Source organism: Phocoena phocoena, chromosome 3 (genome assembly GCF_963924675.1).
Source record: "Phocoena phocoena chromosome 3, mPhoPho1.1, whole genome shotgun sequence".
In the NCBI taxonomy this organism is placed as follows: domain Eukaryota; kingdom Metazoa; phylum Chordata; class Mammalia; order Artiodactyla; family Phocoenidae; genus Phocoena; species Phocoena phocoena.
In genome coordinates, this window is record NC_089221.1 from 140,382,657 (window position 1) to 140,406,469 (window position 23,813).

At 37.2% G+C, this 23,813-nt stretch overlaps 1 protein-coding gene across 1 annotated transcript in view; it reads left to right on the forward strand.

The window, feature by feature from the left end:
• Positions 1–20,247, forward strand: part of HMMR (hyaluronan mediated motility receptor) — a 28,833-nt gene extending 8,586 nt beyond the window's left edge. The window contains exons 5-18 of the mRNA XM_065873416.1: positions 494–682; positions 1,717–1,803; positions 1,894–1,994; positions 3,916–3,990; positions 4,125–4,303; positions 4,774–4,922; positions 6,415–6,629; positions 9,516–9,632; positions 14,322–14,468; positions 14,715–14,867; positions 14,954–15,053; positions 16,393–16,569; positions 19,286–19,448; positions 20,228–20,247. Of these exons, the coding sequence (XP_065729488.1) occupies positions 494–682; positions 1,717–1,803; positions 1,894–1,994; positions 3,916–3,990; positions 4,125–4,303; positions 4,774–4,922; positions 6,415–6,629; positions 9,516–9,632; positions 14,322–14,468; positions 14,715–14,867; positions 14,954–15,053; positions 16,393–16,569; positions 19,286–19,448; positions 20,228–20,247 (1,872 nt within the window). The remainder of the gene's footprint in view (positions 1–493; positions 683–1,716; positions 1,804–1,893; positions 1,995–3,915; positions 3,991–4,124; positions 4,304–4,773; positions 4,923–6,414; positions 6,630–9,515; positions 9,633–14,321; positions 14,469–14,714; positions 14,868–14,953; positions 15,054–16,392; positions 16,570–19,285; positions 19,449–20,227) is intronic.
• Positions 20,248–23,813: the final 3,566 nt, after the last annotated feature.

Sequence of the window (23,813 nt, forward strand, 5' to 3'; positions counted from 1 at the left end):
TAAACATTTCATTGTCTTCTGGCTTCCACATTTTTTGTTGACAAGTATGTGTTTTTGATTTAGGTTTTGGTTTTTACCTAGTAATTGCAGCAGGAATGATGGCTTGCTGATGCCTACCATATCCTACTCAGAAGCCCAGTTCTGCTTTCCCAGAAATGAAAAAGATATTTAGCATTTCAAGCTATAATTTGACTTCCTATAATTAGAACTAAAGAAGACTTTTATAGGTAGAAATACCTTAAAAGTGAATAAACAGTTTAATTACACCTAGAAGTTTATGACAGTTCAAATCCTCTGTTCTTAAAATGCTTACAGTTTTTCAAGATGTGTCATAAAATAAATATGATTGCTTAAGCAGCTAAGAATATCTAAGAGCATCATGTCACAATCAGACGTTTGTCTAGAACTTTAATATTTTGATTATCAGTAGCATTTAGTGATTATGTTGGCAGTAATCAGTGAATTATTCTTTCATCACCTTGTTTCTGTCCAGATTCGTGTTCTTGTGCAGGAACGTGGTGCTCAAGACAAGCGGATCCAGGATCTAGAAGCTGAGTTGGAGAAGATGGAAGCAAAGCTAAATGCTGCCGTCAGGGAAAAAACATCTCTCTCTGCAAGTAATGCTTCACTGGAAAAACAGCTTATTGAATTAACCAGGACTAATGAGCTACTAAAATCTAAGGTATTTGAACCTCTTGATAATATTTACAATTGAATAAATAATAAACATGTTTTTTTTCTCATATAGCTTTTTGGGAATTTTAGGCCTAGTTTAGTCATTTTCCTTCACTAAATGTACTTTAAATATTAAGCTGCTCCCAGTAGGAATTATTATTGCATCTTTTTTATTTTGGTGCCTGGCACATAAGAGGTTATAAACAGAAAAGTTTACTTTTTGTTTTAATGTCTGACACTTTCTCACCTTCTTCAAAGTCACCCCCAATAAATAAGGCCACTAATAAATGTTGCAGAATTTACATCTAGAAGTATCTTTAAAGATCTTTCTCTGAAATAAATAATAGCATAATAGCAAGCTTCCATCTCAAATCCTTTTGGAAATAATAGTGCGAAATGAATAATTGTGTGGACTAAATGTGTTGAATAGATAAATTGTATTTATCAATATTAATATACTAATGATCTTAAAGGACTTAACATGGTCGTCTTGCTTTTTTACAGATGTAGAAGGAAGCTGTAAATCACTCTTCAGCTTAATAAGAGTCATTTATTCAGGGCCTGTCATGTGCTGGGCTCTTTGATTACAAAGGGAGTAAGAATGCATAAGAATTAAGCACGGGGAAGGGAGCAGATTCCTAGGCCCCACTCAGGGAGATTCTGATTTTTTAGGCCTGCAATGGACCCTATAGTCTGCATATTTCAAAGTAGACCAAACAATGCAGATGCATTTTGTTAAGCAAACACACTTTACGAAATTCTCTCCAAGAAGCTTGTTTTAGAGCCACACAGTGGACTTTCTAGCATATACAGATAAATGACCACTGAAGCTGATTTCAAAAGTAGACCAGAAAGTCACATGAAGGAAAAGGAGAGACAAGAACAGTAGTAGTGTAAAACCAGTAATCCTGGCTCTTTTCTCTACCAGAGTATGTTGTAGGCAAATAATAGTCCCAATACTAGATAATCAATATTTAAGTGATTTTTTTTACAGGACTTAATAGAAAATATTTCTCGATTTTTTATGTTCGTTGTACTTAGTTTTCTGATGATAGTAACCAGAAGAATTTAAGAATTCTAAGCCTTGAGTTGATGAAACTTAGAAACAAAAGAGAAATAAAGATGAGGGTGAGTGATACCTTTGGTAAGTTTGCTGTGTCTGGAGTGGGGGATCTGAACAAGTTCTCATTTCCTAAAACAGATATTTCTGTTGTGTAGAGCATGATGGCTAAACAAGAAGGCATGGAGGTGAAGCTGCAGGTTACCCAGAAGAATCTCGAAGAGTCTCAGGAGAAAATAGCACAACTTGAGGGGAAGATGTGAGTGACTAAAAGGAAAGAGATTCCTTTGTATAACCAGTGTGTGTGTCTGTGTGTGTGTGTGTGTGTATAACCAATTTTTGATTTACCTTTCTCGGCTAGTTATTGTTTACTGAGACTTTAACCTTCCCTTCATACTTACCTCATTGCCTGCCTCTACTTGCCCTATTTCTCTTCCTAAGTGACAGTTGAGCCCTAATCATTCCCAAACATTTTATGCTGAAAGATGTATGAATGTATTACTTTTGTACATCTTCTATATCAATAATGAGGAAAGACTCATGGTCTTTCTAACAACATAATCTTACGGAGGTTGTAGTGAGACCAAAACTGAGAAGTATTGGTATAGGGAGCTGTGATGAATGCACAATCCTAGCCTTCTTTTTATTACTCAGCTGTAATTCGTATACAGTAAAATGCACAGATCATAAGTATTCAGTTTAGTGACTTTTGACAATTGTATACACCTGTATAACCACCACCCAAATAAGGTAGACAGTGTGGCCATCCCCTCAGAAAGTTCCTTCGTGCTCCTTCCTGCTCCCCTGTTCCTGCCCCCGTACCCCTGCAACCACTTTCTGACTTCTATCATCATAAATTAGTTTGCCCTTTTTGGGGACATTTATTACCACATGCATGCATATGTGTGTATATGTGGCTTCTTTTGTTTAAGATAATTTTTTGAGATTCACCTGTACTGTTGGGTGTATTATAATTTGCTCCTTTCATTTCTGAGTAGTATTCCATTATATGAATATACCTCCATTTGTTTATTATTCTCCTATTGATCAATACTTGGGTTTTCAGTTTTTGACTATTATCAGTAAGTCAACTATATATGCCTTTTTGTAGACACAGGCTTTTACTTCTCTGAGTAAATATCTAGGAGTGGAATTTCTGTGTCATAGGGTTGTATACCTATAACATTTTTAAAACACTCAAAGTGGTTTTGCTGTTTTACACTCCCACCTAACAATGTGTGATAGTTTCATCTGTTCCATATCTTCATCAATATTTGATGTTGTCATCTATTTGATTTCGGCCTTTCTAGTGGATATGAAGTAGTATCTCATTTGTGATTTTATTTATTTATTTTAATTTATTTATTTTATTTATTCTTAGCTGCATTGGGTCTTCATTGCTGTGTGTAGGCTTTTCTCTAGTTGTGGTGAGCGGGGGCTACTCTTCATAGCAGTGCACGGGCTTCTCATTGCGGTGGCTTCTCTGTTGCAGAGCACAGGCTCTAGGCACACGGGCTTCAGTAGTTGTGGCGCGTGAGCTCAGTAGTTGTGGCGCATGGGCTTAGTTGCTCCGTGGCATGTGGGATCTTCCCAGACCAGGGCTCGAACCCATGTCCCCTGCATTGGCAGGTGGATTCTTAACCACTGCACCACCAGGGAAGTCCCTCATTTGTGATTTTAATTTGTTGTTATTAATGTCGAGCATCTTTTTATGTGCTTATTGACCATTCGTATATATCCTTTTGTAAGGTGTCTGTTTGTCGCTTGCCCGTTTCTCAAATTGTGGTGTTTGGAGGAGGTAAACACATAAGTAACTGAATATAAGGCAGCCTGGAACAAAGGCTTTGTGGCACACAAAATGTTATTTTGTATGTGTGGGGGGTGGGGAAGCTAGGAAAGCTACAGAAAAGATGATTTCTGTTACACTTGGAGTGTTGCAGAGGATGACTCTCATCATCATAACCCTTTTGTCAGAATATATTTTGAAAGCTTTCTTACTTAAAAATAAAAAACTTGAGCCTCCTATTTGCATATATTAAATTGTCAACTTGAGGGGTCACATAAGTGAATGGTGAGGAGTTTGGACTCCGGAGTCAGCCTACCTGAGATAACAGTATCTGGTACAGAGTAAGCATTATGCGTGATTATTGTGTATATTAATATGTGCAATTTTTTTTTAGTATTTCAATAGAGAAAGAAAAGATTGATGAAAAATCTGAAACAGAAAAACTTTTAGAATACATCGAAGAAATAAGGTAATATGAAGAGTAGTTTTAAATTGGACTTTATTTTGTTGAACTGTGATGAATACATCATTTTCATCTCTTTTCATTTAATGTTCCCTATGCTTAAATAGATGTGCTCTTCAACATAATTTGTTTTAATGCAGTTGTGCATCAGATCAAGTGGAAAAATACAAGCTAGATATTGCCCAGTTAGAAGAAAATCTGAAAGAGAAGAATCATGAAGTTTTAAGCCTTAAGCAGTCTCTGGAGGAAAATGTTGCTATATTGTCTAAACAAGTAGAAGACATGAATGCTAAATGCCAGCTGCTTGAAAAAGAAAAAGGTATTCCACTGTTTATAGTACTACTTTCTTTAGATAAGTACTACCGATGATATTTTTTAAAAGTACTGCTATGTTATAACAACTTTCTAAAATAATTATATAAACAACAAAAATTTTGTTCTATGTTTGGGAATTTTTGTCTTTTACGATATTTGTTATCTGTTTATTTCAATATATTTCTTGTCTTGATTGAAATATATATGGTTGTGCAGTTCTTGACTTCCCCATTGGGTGGCCATTTAAAATTGGTAGATACATAGAACTAGGTTTGGGGGTTTTATTATATAATATACATACTATTTTATATATAGTAATCATACCAACTTCAGAGTTATTTTTCCCCCCTTTGGAAATACTTGATCTCTGTAACATGCTACAAAGCAGTATAGTGGAATATTATGGGAATCTGGGTTTCTCAAAGTTAATATTAGTATCTAATTACAGCATTGTTAATGTTTTCCCTTTTCTAGAAGACCTCATCAATAGGGACAGAGAACAGGATGAAAATCTAAACTCTGAGATACGAAACTTAAAAGAGAGGTCTGTTCTTGAACAACAAGAACATGAAGAGCTACAACAAAAAGTATTGCAAATTGATTCACTTCTGCAACAAGAGAAGGTAGTTTACTACAATATTTTAAAACGCTAGTGCTTCTTTTAGGTAATACATTTCCCTATCAGAAAACCTTTAAATTGTATACGTCCTTTGATCCAGCAATTCTACTTCTAGAATCTTATCCTGAGGAAATAATCGTGCCTATGCCACATATTTAACTGCTGTTCACCACAGGGTTATTCATAATGTGAGAAAATTCAAGCAACAGTTGAAGCAAAATAAGGAAATTGTTTTTAAAAATTTTTCAGCACATTCTTGTGTTAGATCACTACATAGGCATTTACAGTTCTATGGTAAAAGAGTGTCTAATTAGACAAGAAAGGAAAGTGACAGTTTTTTAAAATGCAGATTACATAAAGAACACTTTACATATCAATGAGGAAAAAAAGACAATTCACTAAAAAAAAAAAAAAATAGGCATAGGATAGAAATAGATAATTCTTAGAAGCAGAAATTCAGATAGCTTCAGGACTTCCCTTGCGGTCCAGTGATTAGGACTCCATGCTTCCACTGCAGGGGACCCAGGTTTCATCGCTGGTTGGGGAACTAGGATAACACAAGCTGCATGGTGCAGCCAAAAAGTTTTAAAAATTAAAAAAAAAAAAGAAATTCAGGTAGTCTGTAAACACGAGAAGATGCTCTACCTTAGTAGTAATCCAAGAAATAGAAATAATTTGTTTTTGTCACTTACAAGATTGACACATATTAAAACATTTACTAATATGACACATTGGTGAGAGTTGGGCAAGCAGGCATTCACATGCACATGAAATATTGTATCGTTGGGCAATCTGCAACAACAAAGGAATTAAGTAGATCTGTATATATTGACTTGAAAAGATCTCAACTACTATTTTTATGATATTTTAAATGAGGTTTACATACACAGTATATATCATTTACACTTTAAGTATATAAATAGAGAGAAAAAGACCATAAGGCATAGAATACCAAACTAGTGGTTATCTCTGGAATGGGAAAACTAAGGTTAGAATATGAGTAGGCAATTTTCATTTTATTTGTAATGTCAGAATTTTTTCACAAGTGATTTATTTGTATTTATTCATATTTACTCATCTTATATAACATTAAAATATTTTATATAACATTGAAATCATAGTACTCTTTTTATATAAATCATATGAGAAAAATGATAAAAGTCAGTTGTAGAATATGATTTTGGTTTTCTAAGTGTGTGTGTGTGTGTGTGTGCGCGCGCGTGTGTGTGTGTGTGTGTGTTGCGTAGGAAAAAAGACTGAAATAGCATTTACCATAATGTTAACAAAGTGTAGGATATAATCCATGATAAAATAAATATGATATCTCTCTATTTTTCAAGTTTCCTGGAGGCTCTTGAATTTAGTGTCCATACTTCATCATCTGTACTTCCTTTTTGCCCTTAGTAAAACCTCACAAATCATTCAATTTAATTTAATTATTTATTAAATTTTCCAAAGCTTTCAAATTATTTTGATGGTTTTCTATTTGGATGCAGGAATTATCTTCTAGTCTTCAACAGAAGCTATGTTCTTTTCAAGAGGAAATGGTTAAAGAGAGGAATCTCTTTGAGGGAGAATTAAAGCAAGCACTGGATGAGCTAGATAAATTACAGCAAAAGGAGGAACAAGTTGAAAGCCTGGTCAAGCAATTGGAAGAAGAATCAGAATCTAGAGGTGAAGAACTAAAACTCATAGAAGAAAGACTGAAAGGGTTTGTATTAATAGGACTTCATTTTTATATATGACTTCAAATGTTGACAAGTGTTTTCTAGTACGTTCTCTCAGGATTCTCACACCAATCGTGTGAGTGGTGAGGTTGGAATTATTTTACAAATAAGGGATAAACACAGACAGGTAAAGTACATGCATAGGATGTGCATATAAACAAGTATGACAGCCAAAGTCAGAAGCCATGCCCTTTCTTTATTTAAGGCCCAAGGTTTAACTAAAGAGAGTTTTAATAACCAAAATTTTGTATTCCTATACTGCTCTTATATTTTCTAAAAATTATTGGACATTAGCATTACAATGATAACAGATTTAGAAAAATACCCAAAATAGTAAGATTCCCACCCTTTAATAAGAAACATTTCCATTTTTTGTCCATATATGCATCATAGTGTAAGTTATACTTTTAATTACCTCTTTTGAGGGAGCACAAACACTTCAGAAGTAACAATCAAAAAGCACAATGGGAAAAAAACAACCAGAACTGGGAAACATTCAAAAATTAAAAATTTGTCATTAAAAGTAGAAAGCCTGGGGCTTCCCTGGTGGCGCAGTGGTTAGGAATCCGCCTGCCAGTGCAGGGGACATGGGTTCGAGCCCTGGTCCGGGAAGATCCCACATGCCACGGAGCAACTAAGCCTAAGCCCGTGCACCACGACTACTGAGCCTGCGCTCTAGAGCCCGTGAGCCACAACTACTGAGCCCATGTGCCACAACTACTGAAGCCTGGGCACGTAGAGCCTGTGCTCTGCAACAAGAGAAGCCACCACAGTGAGAAACCTGTACACCACAGCAAAGAGCAGCCCCCACTTGTTGCAACCAGAGAGAGCCCACGTGCAGTAACGAAGACCCAATGCAGCCAAAAATAAAATAAATTTATAAAAAAATAAGTAAATAAATAACCTCAGTCTCCAAAGCCAGAAAGAGGAAGAGGACAATTTCAGGTAGACAAAGCTAGTGGGTTTAAAAAAAAAAAAGTAGAAAGCCTGAGATCTCATGCTTTTTTTTTTTTTAAACTCTTATTCCATACTATTTTCATCACATTATAGGTCCTTCTCCACTACATTTATTTAAATGGGTTGAGGGACTTCCCTGGTGGCGCAGTGGTTAAGAACCCACCTTCCAATGCAGGGGACAGGGGTTCGATCCCTGGTCAGGGGATTAGATCCCACATGCGTGCTTCAACTAAGAATTCATGTGCCACAACTAAGGATCTGCATGACACAACTAACAACCTACAACAAAGGAGCCCACCTGCCGCAACTAAGACCTGGCACAACCAAAATAAATAAAATAAAATAAAATAAAAATAAAAAGTTTAAGTTGTTAAAAAAAAGAGAGAGAGAGCTAATAAATACAAAAAGTATAAAAACAAAATAAAACAAAAATATCTGGGTTGATTCTTGAGTTCAATTTGTGAATAAATATTTGAATCCTTGGGATTTCAGCAGTAAAACATTTTCTAGCAAGGAACCATGGACTAGACATAAAGCTACAGAATTGCCACTTATTTCACAAGTGTATATCTATCTCTTATTAGGTACTTTTGTTATTAATCCCTTTTCTGTTTTCTTTTGTTACTGATTAAAAAAACACCAAAGTTTTCTCTATGCTTGCATTTTGGGGAACACTACCAAAGTGTACTTAGGGGGATTGTTCTATATTGCAGCCAGCCTCAGGGAACAGGTACTTTAAGAAACTTGAGTGGATGATGTCAGTTTAGGAAAGAAAGATGAGATAATCATTTATTCTAACTCAACGAACTCAGTCCAGAGGTCAGGAGATAAGGATTTTATTCCTAGATCTGTTAACTAGTTGTGTGATTCTGAGCAAGACAATCTTAATTTCTTTTATTTTCTGTTTTATTAGATATAAAATAAAGGAGTTTTATGAGATCATTTCTAAGGTTCTTTCCAGCCTGGAAATTTCAAGCTTAAGAGAAAAACTTAGAAGTTGACAACGATTCCTCTAGGGGGCAGGAAAGAGAACATTTTTATTATAAACCCTTTAGTACTAGTTGATTGCTTTTAGCTGTGGTATTTATTTTTTAAACCCTATACTCATTACAGAATGAATTTGATCAACTATCTTGTCTCAGTGTCCAACTTAGTCTGTAAGTGAATAATGCTTCTTACTTACAGTTTTTATTAGTTCTTTACAAGATCTCTCATAAGCTCATATGCCTACCAAAAATGTTGTATCACCATTGTGGTAATATGTAATAATATTTTTTAAAATCTCTATAGTCTTGTAGTATATATTTATAAAGATGTCTTAAAAGCCATTCTGTCTATGCAAAATAGTCTACTAGATAAGTTGTTGAATCTTTGGATAATTAACAATTTATTATGTGGGTAATTGGTGTAATCAAAATAAATCCACATAGTTCTGTAACTCTTTTTTCAAAAGAACTCTTAAAATGAAGTTAACTTAACTGTACCTAGTGTTCCTTAAATGTCTAAATGCAGAGAATTAAATTTTATTCAACCCTAGTGCTTTTTAACTGGTAATCCTTCACATTCTTTAGATTTAGCTGCTATCAAGATTTTGTTTCAGAGTCTTTTTAATCTACTTTCTTCCAAAAAAGTGTTTAAACTACCTACCTAAGTACGTATGATATGAAACGATAAGTAAGTAAATTAGGATGAAAACAGAAGTAAAATAAAAGCAGGAAAGATAAAATGAAGCTGTATGTAAATGAACAGGCTATTAGATGTAGGTCATAAATTTGGGTCTAAGCTGCCAGTATCTGATATAAACATGAAGATATGGGATATATGATTCACAGTGTCAAAGGTAATCCTAGTCTCTTTCTGAGACTAATGATTTGCGGTTAGCATTTTATCTTTTAACTGTTCCTTTTTCTTAGGAAAGAAGCTGAACTGGAGAAAAGTAACGCAGCTCATGCTCAGGCCACACTGCTTTTGCAGGAAAGGTATAACAGTACAGTGCAGAGCCTGAGAGATGTTACCACTCAATTTGAAAGGTATTTGTATGGGGAGACTGCACTCTCGAACATACATGAGCAAGGAGGGGTGTTTATGTAGGAACATCTGTCAACAAAATAATCACAAAAATAAAACAATTGGTATTACTTTAAATTCCATAGTGTCCAATCATCATGGGCATTTAATGTTACCTCGTATCTTAGAATATATAGTAATTTCCCTTTCCCACTACCCACTTCAAATTTCATGCATTCTCAGACCTTTGGCACTTCTGTCTGACTCTCCTGATGTCATCATTTTCCTCATGAAGAATCCAAACGCTTTTATTTCCTCTTCATCAAACCTGTAAACGCACCTGTATCTATGCTCATCCCGTCTTCCTCCCACTTATTACAGATGAAGTATCTAATTCCTTTAACCTTCAGTGACTTCATGCTATCATTTATCCCTTGTCTCATAATTTTCAGCCTTTCTTCTAGAATTTTTCCAGTCAATATTAAATCATGTTAATATGCCTTCATCTTTAAAATACATTTTAAAAAGTCTCTCTTTACCCCCCACTTCCTTCTGCAGTTATCCAATAACACCTGTCACTCCCAGCACCCTTCTTACCCCAAAATTCTACTCCTCTTCATAGCCTTTTTTTTTTGGCCGCGCAGTTTGTGAGATCTTAGTTCGCCCGACCAGGGATCGAACCCGTGCCCCCTGCAATGGAAGCGTGGAGTCCCAACCAACCACTGGACCACCAGCGAATTCCCCCCATCGTCTTTTTTTTTCTTTTAATTTATTTTATTGAAATATAGTTGATTTACAGTGTTGTGCTAATTTCTGCTGTATTGCAAAGTGATTTAGTTATACATATATATACATTCCTTTTCATATTCTTTTCCATTATGGCTTATCACAGGATATTGAATATAGTTCCCTGTGCTATACAGTAGGACCTTGTTGTTGATCCATCTTATATATAATAGTTTGCATCTCATAGCCCATCTTCTTGATAGAAGATTATATACTGTATCCACTTCTTCACTTCCTATTTTTCTCACTTGTTATTTTCCTTTTTTTAAAGTTTATTTTGGAGGGGACTACAAGTTGCAACAAATACCGATACATCACACAGTCTCACACCAGAGTATATTAATGTTAACATTTTTACTTATTATATATACTTTATATAATTTGGGGGTAAGGGTTCTTCTTTTATCTATTTTAGTAAGTTCAATAAATAGAAAAGATATACAATGTATACATAAATTATAAAGCATAAAGGTAAAATTAACATGCATGAGCTCATAGAAGACAACCTACAGGCTAAAAGATTTTCAACCGCTTGATATATATATGAGTTCTTCCACTATCCCATCTTCATGCCTTCATGCTTTCCTCTGACAGATAACACCATCTCAGAGTCTACATTGATTATTTCCTTGCTTTTTTTCCTGTGTATAATTTTATAGCATGTATATCCATATGAATAATATATTATCTAATTTTGTTTTTTCCTGAACTTCACCAAAAATGTCATGTAATGTATGCCATATCCTGGGATTTGCCTTTTCACTCTGCGTTATGTATGTTTCTAGGATTGAATCACAGTGTTGCCAGTGTTCATTCATGGTCACTGTTATAGAATATTTGGTTTTATCAATCTACCACTATTTTTCCATTCTCAGTTTGGGCTTTTGGGTTGTTTCCCATTTCTTTCATTTTTTTAATAGTTCTCTATGAATATTCTTGTGGTCTCCTAGTATACACGTGTAAGAATTTATCTATAGTAATATTTAAGTGAATGTTCAACCTTAAAATTTAATGCCCAATCACTTTACAAAGTGGGTGTGAAAATCTACACTCCCACTAGTGATGTGTGAGTTCTCAATGATCTATCTCCCCTCCAAAACTTGTCAGACTTCATAAATTTTGCCAGTGTAATAAGTGTAAAAGAGCTTTTTCTTATGGATGATTTATCTTTCCTTTTCTGTAACAGGCTTGTATGTGACTTTTTTTCATTTCTCTCTCATTTCATTTCTTTTATTCGTTGATTTGTAGTTTTTATCAGTGATATGGGTTGCAAATATCTTCTCGCAAAGTGTGGCTTGTCTTTTCATTTTCTTTATGGTTTCTTCTTTTTTTTCTTTAAAGCTTGTGTGTCACTACCTCTTTTTTTTATTAATTTTTATTTTTGGGGGTAACATTTATATACAATATTGTATATGTTGTAGGTGTACAGTATCTTTTTCTGTTATACATATATATATTCATCTTTGGATTCTCTTCCCACATAGGTTATTACAGAGTGTTGATAGACCTCCTTGGTATACATCGGTCCTTGCTGATTATCTATTTTTTTTCTTTATTTTTTTGGCTGCATCGGGTCTTAGGTGCAGCACGCAGGATCTTCATTGGGGCATGTGGGATCTTTCATTGCGGCATGCGGTCTCTTGCAGCGCTTGGGCTTCTCTCTAGTTTAGTGTGCAGGTTTTCTCTCTCTAGTTGTGGTGCCCGGGCTACAGGGTGGATGGGCTCTATAGTTGTGGCGCGCGGGCTCCAGAGTGCGTGGGCTCTGTAGTTTACGGCACATGGGCTCTCTTGTTGAGGCATGCGACCTCAATAGTTGTGGCACTCGGGCTTAGTTGCCCCGCGGCATGTGGGATCTTAGTTCCCTGACCAGGGATCGAACCCGAGGCCCCTGCATTGGAAGGTGGATTCTTTACCACTGGACCATCAGGGAAGTGCCTATGGTTTCTTCTGATGAATAGAAATTCTTGATTTTAATGTGCTTAAGTTTATAAATTTTTATTGAACACTTTCACATCCAAAACTTCTTTCTATCCCAAGAACATAAAGATATTCACCTATTTTTTTTCTAAAAGTTCCAAAGTATCACTTTTCATTTTTCCACCTAGAACTGACTTCTGTATGTGTAGTGATAAAGGGATAAAATTTACTTTTGTTTTCCCATATGGATAATCAATTGCCTAGTACCCATTCATTGACTAGTACCTTCTTTCCCCTGTGATCTGTTCCTACATCTGATATATTATGACATACATATATATATACACACACACACACATAATGTATGTGAGTATATATATTTTAATTATAATTTACGCATGTCAACATGAATATGAATTATATAAATTAAATATATATATAATTTTTAGTGCTATTCTCAACCCTGAAAAGCGATTTCCCTTCTTGCTATTTTAAAAAGTACTGCCTTAAGAAGTTTTCAACTATTCTATGATGTCACTCACCATCAGTATGCTAGTAACATTAAAATTTATTTCTTCCAACCAGACCTATCCTTTCAGCTTCCTACCCATGTATCCAGCTTCCTACTTGACTTCTGCAAGTAGGTGTCTCACTATCGTCTAACATTAACCTGACCAAAACAGCTCTTGATCTCCTTTCTACCTCTTTCTCCCTCTAGTTTCTCATTCTTGTTGAGCCCAGTCAGTGATATCTCCATCTTCTGAGCTTCTCATTCCATAAATCTTAGAGTCATCTTGATCATTTTCTCTCCCCTTCTCCCAACATCCAATCTATTTCTTGAATTTTTCAATTCTGCCTCCAAAAGAGAGCTCATATCTTACCATTGCCAACTCCTTGGTTCAAGATTCTTTTACCACTCACCTGGGCTGAAAAATAATTGCCTTCTAGTTAATCCTCCAGTTTAGCATTCCTGCCCCTTCCCCAGTCAGTTCTCCACGTATCTCTAGAATAATCTACACACTTACTTAGAGACCTTTGAAGTCTCTCCTTTATCCCTCAGGTAATCCCACTCACTGTGCCCCACCAGTGATGACTGGCCTCATGCCTCTTGCTTCTGCCCCTGCCTCTCTTGTTCATTAGACTCCAGTCCCAGCTCTTTATGGACTGTGTTCTACCTGTCTCTGAGCACATATGCATCTTTTCCCTCTGAAATACTTGTCCCCACCTGGCTAGCTAAATCCTTCCTATCCATCATGTCTCAGCTTAACTGTAAATTCCTCAGAAAGGCCTCTTCCATTTCTATCAGCTAATCAGCTAAGGTGTTCTGTAGTTTTCCTTCAAAACATTTACTACAAATTTAATTATATATATTTATTTTTCCTTTTTTTTTTTTTTTTTTGCAAAGACCTGTGGGGGCATTTTTTTCCCTCTCTTACCCACAGGATGATAAAGTGTGTGACAATAGGTGGAAGGATGTGTGGGCTTTTTGTTTGGGGATAATTTCGATGTTTGGTAGTTGATTTCTTTGCATCTCTAGGCCTAGTTTCCGCACATAGTAGGCACTTGACTCTTTAAATGAACAGCATGTGTCATATAAGTTCATATAAGTACTGACTTCAAAACATTGAATTCTTACCTATGCAAATGCAAAAATAGATAAGATTTTATTTGTTTTACCTAAAAGCAGCAGTCACCAACCTTTTTGGCACCAGGGACTGGTTTCATGGAAGACAGTTTTTCCATGGGGTTGGGACTGGGAGGGGCGGGGCTGTGGTTCAGGCAGTAATGCCAGTGATGGGGAGTGGCAGATGAAGCTTCACTAGCTCGCCCCGCAGCTCACCTCCTGCTCTGCGGCCCTGTTCCTAACAGGCTGCAGACCGCTACCGGTCCACGGGCCAGGGGTTGGGGACCCCTGCCTAGAAGTGCATAAAATATAAGCTAATCAGCTATAGGTTTGTCGTGCATACAGCAGTCAGAAAAATCCTTTAACCTTTTTTCTTTTTTATAAGCTATAAAGCATCAGCCGCAAGTGAGATAGAAGATCTTAAGGTGGAGAACGTGTCACTTCACGAAAAAGTGGCCAAGGCTGAGAAAAGTGCAGAGGATGTTCAGCATGAGATATTGGCAACTGAGAATGCAAATCAAGAATATGCAAGGTATTGGGGAAAAATAAAATCTGGCGGCACCTGTGACCTGAGAACCATTAAGACAATTTAATGTTGTTGAAAGCCAGCTACTAAGTGATGCAGGAAACTGTAGTCCCATGGCTTGCTTTGTGTGATCTTCAATTGCAAATTAAGAATTTACACAGTTAAAAAAGTACAATTCTTGATAGTTGCTTGAGTTAAAGAAACTAAAATGGCTGTAAATTGTTTAGTGGACTCTTCTCTCTCAAACCCAAGGATGCTTCTAGATCTGCAGACCAAATCAGCACTTAAAGAAGCAGAAGTTAAAGAAATCACAGTTTCTTTTCTTAAAAAAATAACTGATTTGCAGAACCAACTCAAGCAACAAGGCGAAGACTTTAAGAAACAACTGGAAAAGGGAGAAGCAAGGTAATTTATGTTTAGAACCGAAATGCCATGTGTCTCAGTTATTTTTTCTAGTATACTATGGTTTAAAATTTAATTTTCCCTTACAGAAAAGCTGGAAAAGAAAAATCAACGGCAGAATTAACTGAGGAAATGAATAAGTGGCGTCTCCTCTATGAAGAATTATATAATAAAACAAAACCATTTCAGGTCTGTCAATTAGGACTTAGCTTACTTGTATTTAAGAATTCATGTTGTTCCCTGTCAGTCATGAAAGTGACATGATTTCTTCTGAAAGATCATTTTGCTGTGCATTTACAGTAACAATTTAACTTCCTATTTTAAAAAGCCTATAAATTTTATTCCATTATTATGCATACTTTTTTTTTTTTTTGGCTGCCTTGGGTCTTCGTTGCTGCGTGTGCGCTTTCTCTAGTTATGGTGAGCGGGGGCTACTCTTCATTGCAGTATGCATGCTTCTCATTGTGGTGGCTTCTCTTGTTGCGGACCACAGGCTCTAGGTGAGTGGGCTTCAGTAGTTGCAGCATGCGAGCTCAGTAGTTGTGGCATGCAGGCCCTAGAGCACACAGACTTCAGTAGTTGTGGCATGTGGGCTCAGTAGTTGTGGCACACGGGCTTAGTTGTTCCACAGCATGTGGGATCTTCCCGGACCAGGGCTCGAACCCACGTCCCCTGCATTGGCGGTGGATTCTTAACCACTGCGCCACCAGGGAAGTCCCTATGCATACATTTTTTTAATGTAATCTTTATAGGCTTAAGAAATTACCTTTTAAGGACTTCCCTGGTGGCGCAGTGGCTAAGAATCCACCGCCAATGCAGGGGACGTGGGTTCGAGCCCTGGTCCGGGAAGATCCCACATGCTGTGGAACAACTAAGCCCGTGTGCCACAACTACTGAGCCCACGCACCTACAGCCCATGCTTCTCAACAAGAGAAACCACCACAAAGAAGAGCAGCCCCTGCTCGCCGCAACTAGAGAAAGCCCGTGTGTAGCGACGAAGACCCAAGGCAGCCAAAACTAAAACTAAAAATTTTTAAATTACCTTTTAATAAGCTTCTTAAAGTTAATAGCTTAGAAGGCTCTGCTGATGTGAACTTTTGATCATTAAGCTATGTAAATTTGTGACACTTAACTTTGTTATGATTTTTCTCAGTGTTTCTCTAATACGCTGATCGTAAAAGGATAAATGCTAATTTTGGTAGTTAAATAGAGTCAGAAGACCGTATGAGTTATGATGGGGTGATGTGGCTGATACAGATTAGGCTGGCTAGCAGGGCTTCTTTCCTCATTTCTTTCCCTCTGTTTTAATAATGATCTTTGAAATGAAAAACAACTTTTTTTAAAAAGAATCAATTTAAAAAAAAAAAAGGTCAATTTATGGAGAACCTTAAGAGTAAGTCAGCATAATCTTTTTTTTTGTCTTTTGCCTTTTTATTTTCTTTCACTTTAGTTGTACTTATAGTTTATATGAGTCAAGTAAGATTTAGCAGTTTTAAATCTTAACTTTATAAAAAAATATATTTTTCAGCTACAACTGGATGCATTTGAAGCAGAGAAACAGGCGTTGTTGAATGAACATGGTGCAGTTGAGGAGCAGCTGAATAAACTAAGAGATTCGTATGCTAAATTATTGGGTCATCAGAATCTAAAGCAAAAAATCAAGCATGTTGTGAAATTGAAAGATGAAAATAGCCAACTCAAATCGGTTTGTAAAATCACATTTAGTTCTGTTGATATTGATATTGGGGTGGGGTGGGTTTTATTTTATTAAGGTAGTGCCGACCTCATAAAATGAGCCGGGAAGTGTTTCATCCTTTCCGGTTTTTTGGAATAGTTTGTGAATAACTGGTATTAATTCTTTATTGAATGTGTAGTAGAATTCAGTGGTAAAGTCCTCTGGACCTGGGCTTTTCTTTGTGGGTGGTTTTTGATTGCTAGTTTAATCTATTTGCTTATTAGAGGTCTATCAGATTGACTACTTCTTTTTGAGACAGTTTCAGGAGTTTGTGGATTTCTTGGAACTTGTTCATTTCATTTTAGTTATTTGATTTGCTGGTATACAATTGTTCATAATATTCCCTTACAATCCTTTTTATTTTAGTAATATCAGTAGTAATGTCCCCTCTTTCATTTCTGATTCTAGCAATTTGAGTATACTCCCTTTTTTTAGTTCCTTTACTTCTGCGAACATGTTTATAATGGCTTTAAAATCTTTTTTGGATAAATTCAATATCTGATTACTCTCTTGGACAGTTTTTGTTGCCTGATTTTTCCCAGTATATAGATCATGCTTTCCTGTTTGCATACTTCGTAATTTTTTGTTGGAAAATGGATGTTTTAGATAAGATGCGGTAGCACCTCTGGGTACTGCTATCCCTTTCCAGGTGTGTTGTTATTTCTTATTTAGTGAAGTCTATTCCTCCTCCCCAGCCCCAGTAGTTTGTGCCTCTGATGTTGCTACTGAGGAAGGTTCAGTTTGGGGTGTGCCCACAGTCACCCTGAGATGACTTTGGTTTTGGTAAGGCTGTCTTCCTCTCTCCCCAAACACTCATAGCTGCTGGCTTATCCCTCTGTTATTTTCAACAATGCCCTGGGGCATAATAAGTTGCTGTACAGACTAATCCAATCTAATTCTGGCCCTTTTGTTGGAATTGTGTCTTAGGTCAGTACTCCAGGAGGGCTCCTCCCTCTTGTCTCATTCAGCAGTTCTCCTCTACAAAGCAGACAGCCTACCATTTAGCCTACATTTTTTTTTTTTTTTTTTTTTTTTTTTGCGGTATGCGGGCCTCTCACTGTTGTGGCCTCTCCTGTTGCGGAGCACAGGCTCCGGACGCACAGGCTCAGCAGCCATGGCTCACGGGCCCAGCCGCTCTGCAGCATGTGGAATCTTCCCGGACCAGGGCACGAACCTGTGTCCCCTGCATCAGCAGGTGGATTCTCAACCACTGCGCCACTAGGGAAGTCCTAGCCTACATTTTGAATCACTTTCCAATTCCCTTGCACTACAAACTCTACTATTTTTTTTTTGTTGTTGTTGTTGTTGTTTGTTTTTGGCTGCATTGGGTCTTCATTGCTGTGCACGGGCTTTCTCTAGTTGTGGCGAACAGGGGCTACTCGTTGTTGCAGTTCATGGGCTTCTTATTGTGGTGGCTTCTCTTGTTGCAGAGCACAGGCTCTAGACACATGGACTTCAGTAGTTGTGGCACACGGGCTCAGTAGTTGTGGCTCACAGGCTCTAGAGCGCAGGCTCAGTAGTTGTGGCACACAGGCTTAGTTGCTCTGCGGCACGTGGGATCTTCCCGGACCAGGACTCGAACCCGTGTCCCTGCATTGACAGGTGGATTCTTAACCACTGCGCCACCAGGGAAGTCCCTCTACTGTTCTTGAGAGCACCCTTCAGCTTGAACTTCTCTAAGCTCTGTTGCAAGTGAAGTCAGTTCCTTTGGGAATAAATTAGGAGCTCTGTGTTTTATAGCCTGCTTCTCCCACCAGGCAAAATTTCTGAGCCCAGGCTTCAGAGCTGGATTTGCGGACAATGGCAAGCTTTTCTCTGAATGACACCTCTGTCCCAGTAGCTAGATGCTCAGTAGACTTGTGGGGAGAGAGAGATGGGGAGCACCCTGAGGTTCTCTCACCTTGCCTCTCTTGGTTTGAAACCATTGTCTCATGAGCCAGGGAAAGGGTGATCAGGGTCTCAGTATTTTCAGCACTCTGCACCTGATATAAGGCCTCCATTCCTTGAAAGAAAAGACCCTCCACCTCTCAACAACATTTGCTGTGGTTCAGAGTAACAGGTAGCTGGGGGGCAAGATGAGAGATGCTGATGTCCTGCTCCTCCTGGCAGGAAAAGCCTCTGACTGGGAGCTAGGGAAAGAGGGAGCCCTGTGCACTTGGCTGCAAGGGTCTGATGTAAAGTCTTTGCTTCGCTAAGCAGGGATTGGAGAGAAAGGAAACAGGACTGGTTCAAACACAATAGGCCGCTGCCTCTTTTAACCACCTTTTTGTGGATCTGCTTGAATAAATATTTCTTCACTTGCTGTTTTACCTTAAGACCATTTTCAGAGGCTTTAAGTGGTTGCCTTTTTATAATTTTTTATATCACTAGGGAACAGGTCGACAGAGCTTCTCATGCTATCATGCTTGTAGTGGATCTCATCTCAGCATTTAATTTGGTGTTGAACTTTTATCAGAAACATAGCTTTGTACCTGTAGAGGGACAAGAAGATTTAAATGACTTGTCGTCTTTGTCGCAGCTCTTCAAAGTCGTTTTGTAATTTATAGTCTGAAAGCCTATATCTAGTAGGCTTTTGCCATTAAGTTTCGAAAAATGAACAACTTTGGAATTGTCGGTAACATTGGTAATGCATTTCACCAACATGATCTTCAATAATTATTTATTGACTGTATTTTTTCTTATATAGGAGGTGTCAAAACTCCGCGCTCAACTTGCTAAAAGAAAACAACATGAAACAAAACTTCAGGAGGAATTGAATAAAGTTCTGGGTATCAAACACTTTGATCCTTCAAAGTCTTTTCTTCATGAAAGTAAAGAAAATTTTGTTCTCAAAACCCCGCTAAAAGAAGGTAGGAAATGAATAAATGTCCATAAGTCTCATCTTCCTTTGGATTTCCTTTCACAGCATTGAGCAAGTTGTCCATCTTTGTGAAAATTTGTTAACAGTTTCTGATATAAAAGAAATTCTTACTGAGATTTTTTGTATAAAATGCCTTTTCTTTCCTGCTTCCATACTCTCTATTCTCCATTTGTTCAAATCCCATCTGTCCTTCAAGCCCAGCTCAAGTTATATCTTCCTTGAAACCTCTTCTGACTTTTTTGCTCCTACCCACCCCCTACCAGAGTTAATCCCTCTATCATACCCTTGGCATTTTTTTTTTTTTTTGCGGTCCGCGGGCCTCTCACTGTTGTGGCCTCTCCCACTGCGGAGCACAGGCTCCGGACGCGCAGGCTCAGCGGCCATGGCTCACGAGCCCAACCACTCCACGGCATGTGGGATCCTCTCGGACCGGGGCATGAACCCGTGTCCCCTGCATTGGCAGGCGGACTCCCAACCACTGCGCCACCATGGAAGCCCCCCTTGGCATTTTTAACCTAAATGTCCAATTTGTAATTTTGAAGAAGTAGATTTTCCTTCTTTCTTGACTACAAATCTCTGTATCTTTGACAATAAACTGAAATTGGCTGAAATAGTGAATGAAGAAATAGAAATAAAATTATGCTAAAGAGCACACGCATTGCTTCATCTGCCTTAGAGAAGATAGAAGGTGCCTGTTTTTAGTTCATAGTGACTGATGAATTCATTTTAATTTAGAAAACTAACACTACTGTTTAATACTCCTTTCAGGCAATACAAACTGCTCCTGAGATCTTAATGGAGTTTCAAGAATCATGCAAGTAAACATCTGAAAAGCCTGTTGAAGATTATTTCATTCTTATTATTTTTATTGTTATTATTGCTACTTTTGTTATTATTTTTTGTAATGAATATTTTTAAATCTCCTATTTAATATTAACTTCCTCTCCTTACATATGTGAAAGGAAGTTCAGAACTTTTACATTTACTAAATGTCTCTGACATTTTAGTTTCTATTGTCATTACTTCTTCCTTGATGCTTACCCTTATTACCTCATTCTAAACCTTCTGACAGGCTTTCCAGCTTTGCAGCTCATCCCATCAAGTCAATATTCTTTTAAAAATGCTGACTCTCATACTATTATTTCTGTATTCTGAAACCTTAGGTGGTTTCAGGACTCTAATCCCCAGGTTTTTTAGTTTGATATTGGAAGTCTTGTCTAATCTGAACCTTAAGGGCTAAAATACCTTGGCTTGGGCTTGCCTCTATTTTGATTCTCCTAATAGTGTTCGTTCTGTCCTACCCATCATCCATTTATCCAGTTCAAGTAAGAAATAAAGGTATGCTTAATTCTATAGCAACCTCTTTATCTCTTACCAAAGTCACTGAGTTGATTAATAATTTATGGATTCCTAGACCCCACCCCAGTCCTCCTAAATTAAAATCTGGGATTTGGTCTGAAAATCTGCATTTTTAACAAACTGCGGTTAATTCTTAGAAACTCTGCTCATAACCTCTTTAGAGAATTTGTCTTATGCTACTTGGCATCTGCCTGATTCCTGGGTGTTTGATTTATATTTAAGTAATATGAAATAAAATCACACATTAAGTCATTGACCCAATTATACAACTTGTATTATATGAAGTTACGTTAATCCTTCTATTTAAGCTGTGTTTATTGTCTCTGCCCTCCCCTCCCCAACTTGTCTCCAGAATCACTAATGGTAATATACTACTTAGAAAGTGGTCATTCTCCATCTAAAATATCTGATTAACACAGTTGGTATGATATTATAGTCCATCTTTTTTGTAATGTTTCCCCATTGATGGACCAACAGAGACTATTACAGTAAGAATAACTTCATAATAAATTATTTTATTAGATATTAATACATAATTAAGTTCAGAGGAAATGTAGAAATTAGAAAAATTGTCTAATAAAATGAAAAAGTTCGGGGCTTCCCTGGTGGCGCAGTGGTTGAGAGTCCACCTGCCGATGCAGCGGACACGGGTTCGTGCCCCGGTCCGGGAAGATTCCACATGCCGCAGAGCGGCTGGGCCCGTGAGCCATGACCACTGAGCCTGTGCGTCCGGATCCTGTGCTCCGCAACGGGAGAGGCCACAACAGTGAGAGGCCCGTGTACCGCAAAAAAAAAAAAAAGAAATATTTCAAGACTTCTGCTTTTAGCCAAGATGGAGTAACAGTGATCAGATTTATTGCTCCTCCTCCTACCCTACACACACACACACACACACACACACACACACACACACACACCCCTAAAACTATCCAAAATATACAAAAGAATGATTTTCAAGATGCTAGATATGAGATAAGAAACACAACAATCCCTTAGAGTTTAGGAAAATCAAGGTGAACCCTACAGTTGCTCGCTGTTTATAGCCTTGAGAGAGTTTCCAAACTATGATGCAGGGAAGGGGAACCCAGGCAGAGCCCACCGAACTAACTGAGTTGAAAAGACAGAACTGAGACCTGGGGAGATGAGAAAGAGGCTAGAGATTGCAGGACATAGTACTAGAAAGGAGAAAATTGCAGGGAGAGAGAATTCTGGAGATACACAAAGGGTCCCTCAAGTAATCACCTGAATACTGACTAGTCGTATATATAAGGAAACTACCTGAAGCCTAGGGAATAGCCACCCTCCAAAATTAAAAGTAACAGTGCTCAAAGTTCACACAGGCTAGAAAATACTACCTGTTCCCACAAGCCAAACTGGAAAACCTCATGATTAATAGGGCATTGAGTAGGGTATACAGAAGTGTTCAGTACTGGGGAATAATTAGTGCTAAAATGAGCACTGCTCTAGTCCCACCTAACAAATCTTAAAAGGAAGAACCAAAAGGATCAGACTCTAAGAAACTTAATTATTACATCCCAGAACAAAGCTCAAGAAAAGTTATAGGCTTATAAAAATATCAAGCACTCAAAAAAGTAAATTTTAAAGTAACATCTAATTAAAACAAGATTCTAAAAATGAACAGAACACCAAGGTGCTCTGGGACAACTTCAAGCAGCCTAATATATATGTAATCAGAGTTCCCAGAAGATAGAAGGAGGGGACAGAAAAATCATTTGAAGAAATACTGGTGGAAACATTTCCAAATATGATGAAAACTAGAAATCTAGGAACAGTAAATATGAAACATCACAAATTGCTGAAAAGCAATGATAAAGAAAAACTCAACCTAAAACTATCTCAACAAAAATAGTTCTCAGAAGCAAAGATGAAAACTTACTTTCAGACATAAAAAACTTTTTTCTTATTAGTGTCTTTAAAATATAATTGACTGTTTAAACAAAAAGAATAGCAATGTGGTCTGTAGTTTATACATACTTAAAATTAGAATATGACAGCAATAGCTCAAGGCCCTGGAGGGGAGAATGCAAGTATATGATTGTAAGTTCCTTATACTATATGTAAAGTGGTATAATGTTACTTGAAGACAGACTGGTAACTTAACAATGTGTACTGTAAACCCTAACACAATCACTAAAATAAAACACTTGTAGCCAATAAACCAACAAAGAAGATAAAACGGAATCATAAAAAAAAGTTCAATTAATTCACAAAAAGGCAGAAAAAGAGGAAAAGGAAAACAGAACAGAGGGGTCAAAAAGAAATCAAATAGCAGTATGATGAATTTAAACTTAACCATATCAATAGTCACATTAAATGTAAATGGTCTGTATACCTCAATTAAAATGCAGAAATGATCAAATTAGATTAAAAAGCAAGACTTGACTATATGCTGCCAACAAAAATACACTTCAAATATAATGACAAAAACAGGTGAAAAGTACAAGGGTGTTAAAAGGTACACCATGCTGAAGGGAGAGGAAGACCTGGGCCCTCCTTCCTCCCACAAACACACTGATTCAACAGCAATACAGACAAATTCCATTTGGAAATGGGGAAAGAATAGTCTCTCCAACAAATAGTGTTGGGAAAACTGGATATCCAAATGCGAAAGAAGGAAATTGGAACCTTATCTTACACTACACAAAAGTCAACTCAAAAAGGATTAAAGGCTTAAACATAAGACCTTAAACTAAAACTACTGTAACAAAACATGGAAAAGACTTAATGACATTGGTCTTGGCAACAATTTCTTGGTTATGATACCAAAAGGTCAGTCAAGCAAAGCAAAAATGGACAAGTGGGACTAGATGCAACTAAAAACTTTCTGCATGACAAAAGAAGCAAAGTAAATGTTGGCAAGGGTGTAGAAAAAATAGAACTCTTATGCACTGTTGGTGGAAATTTAATATGGTGTGATGCTATGGAAAATAAGATGGAGCTTTCTCAAAAAATTAAAAATAGAACTACCATATGA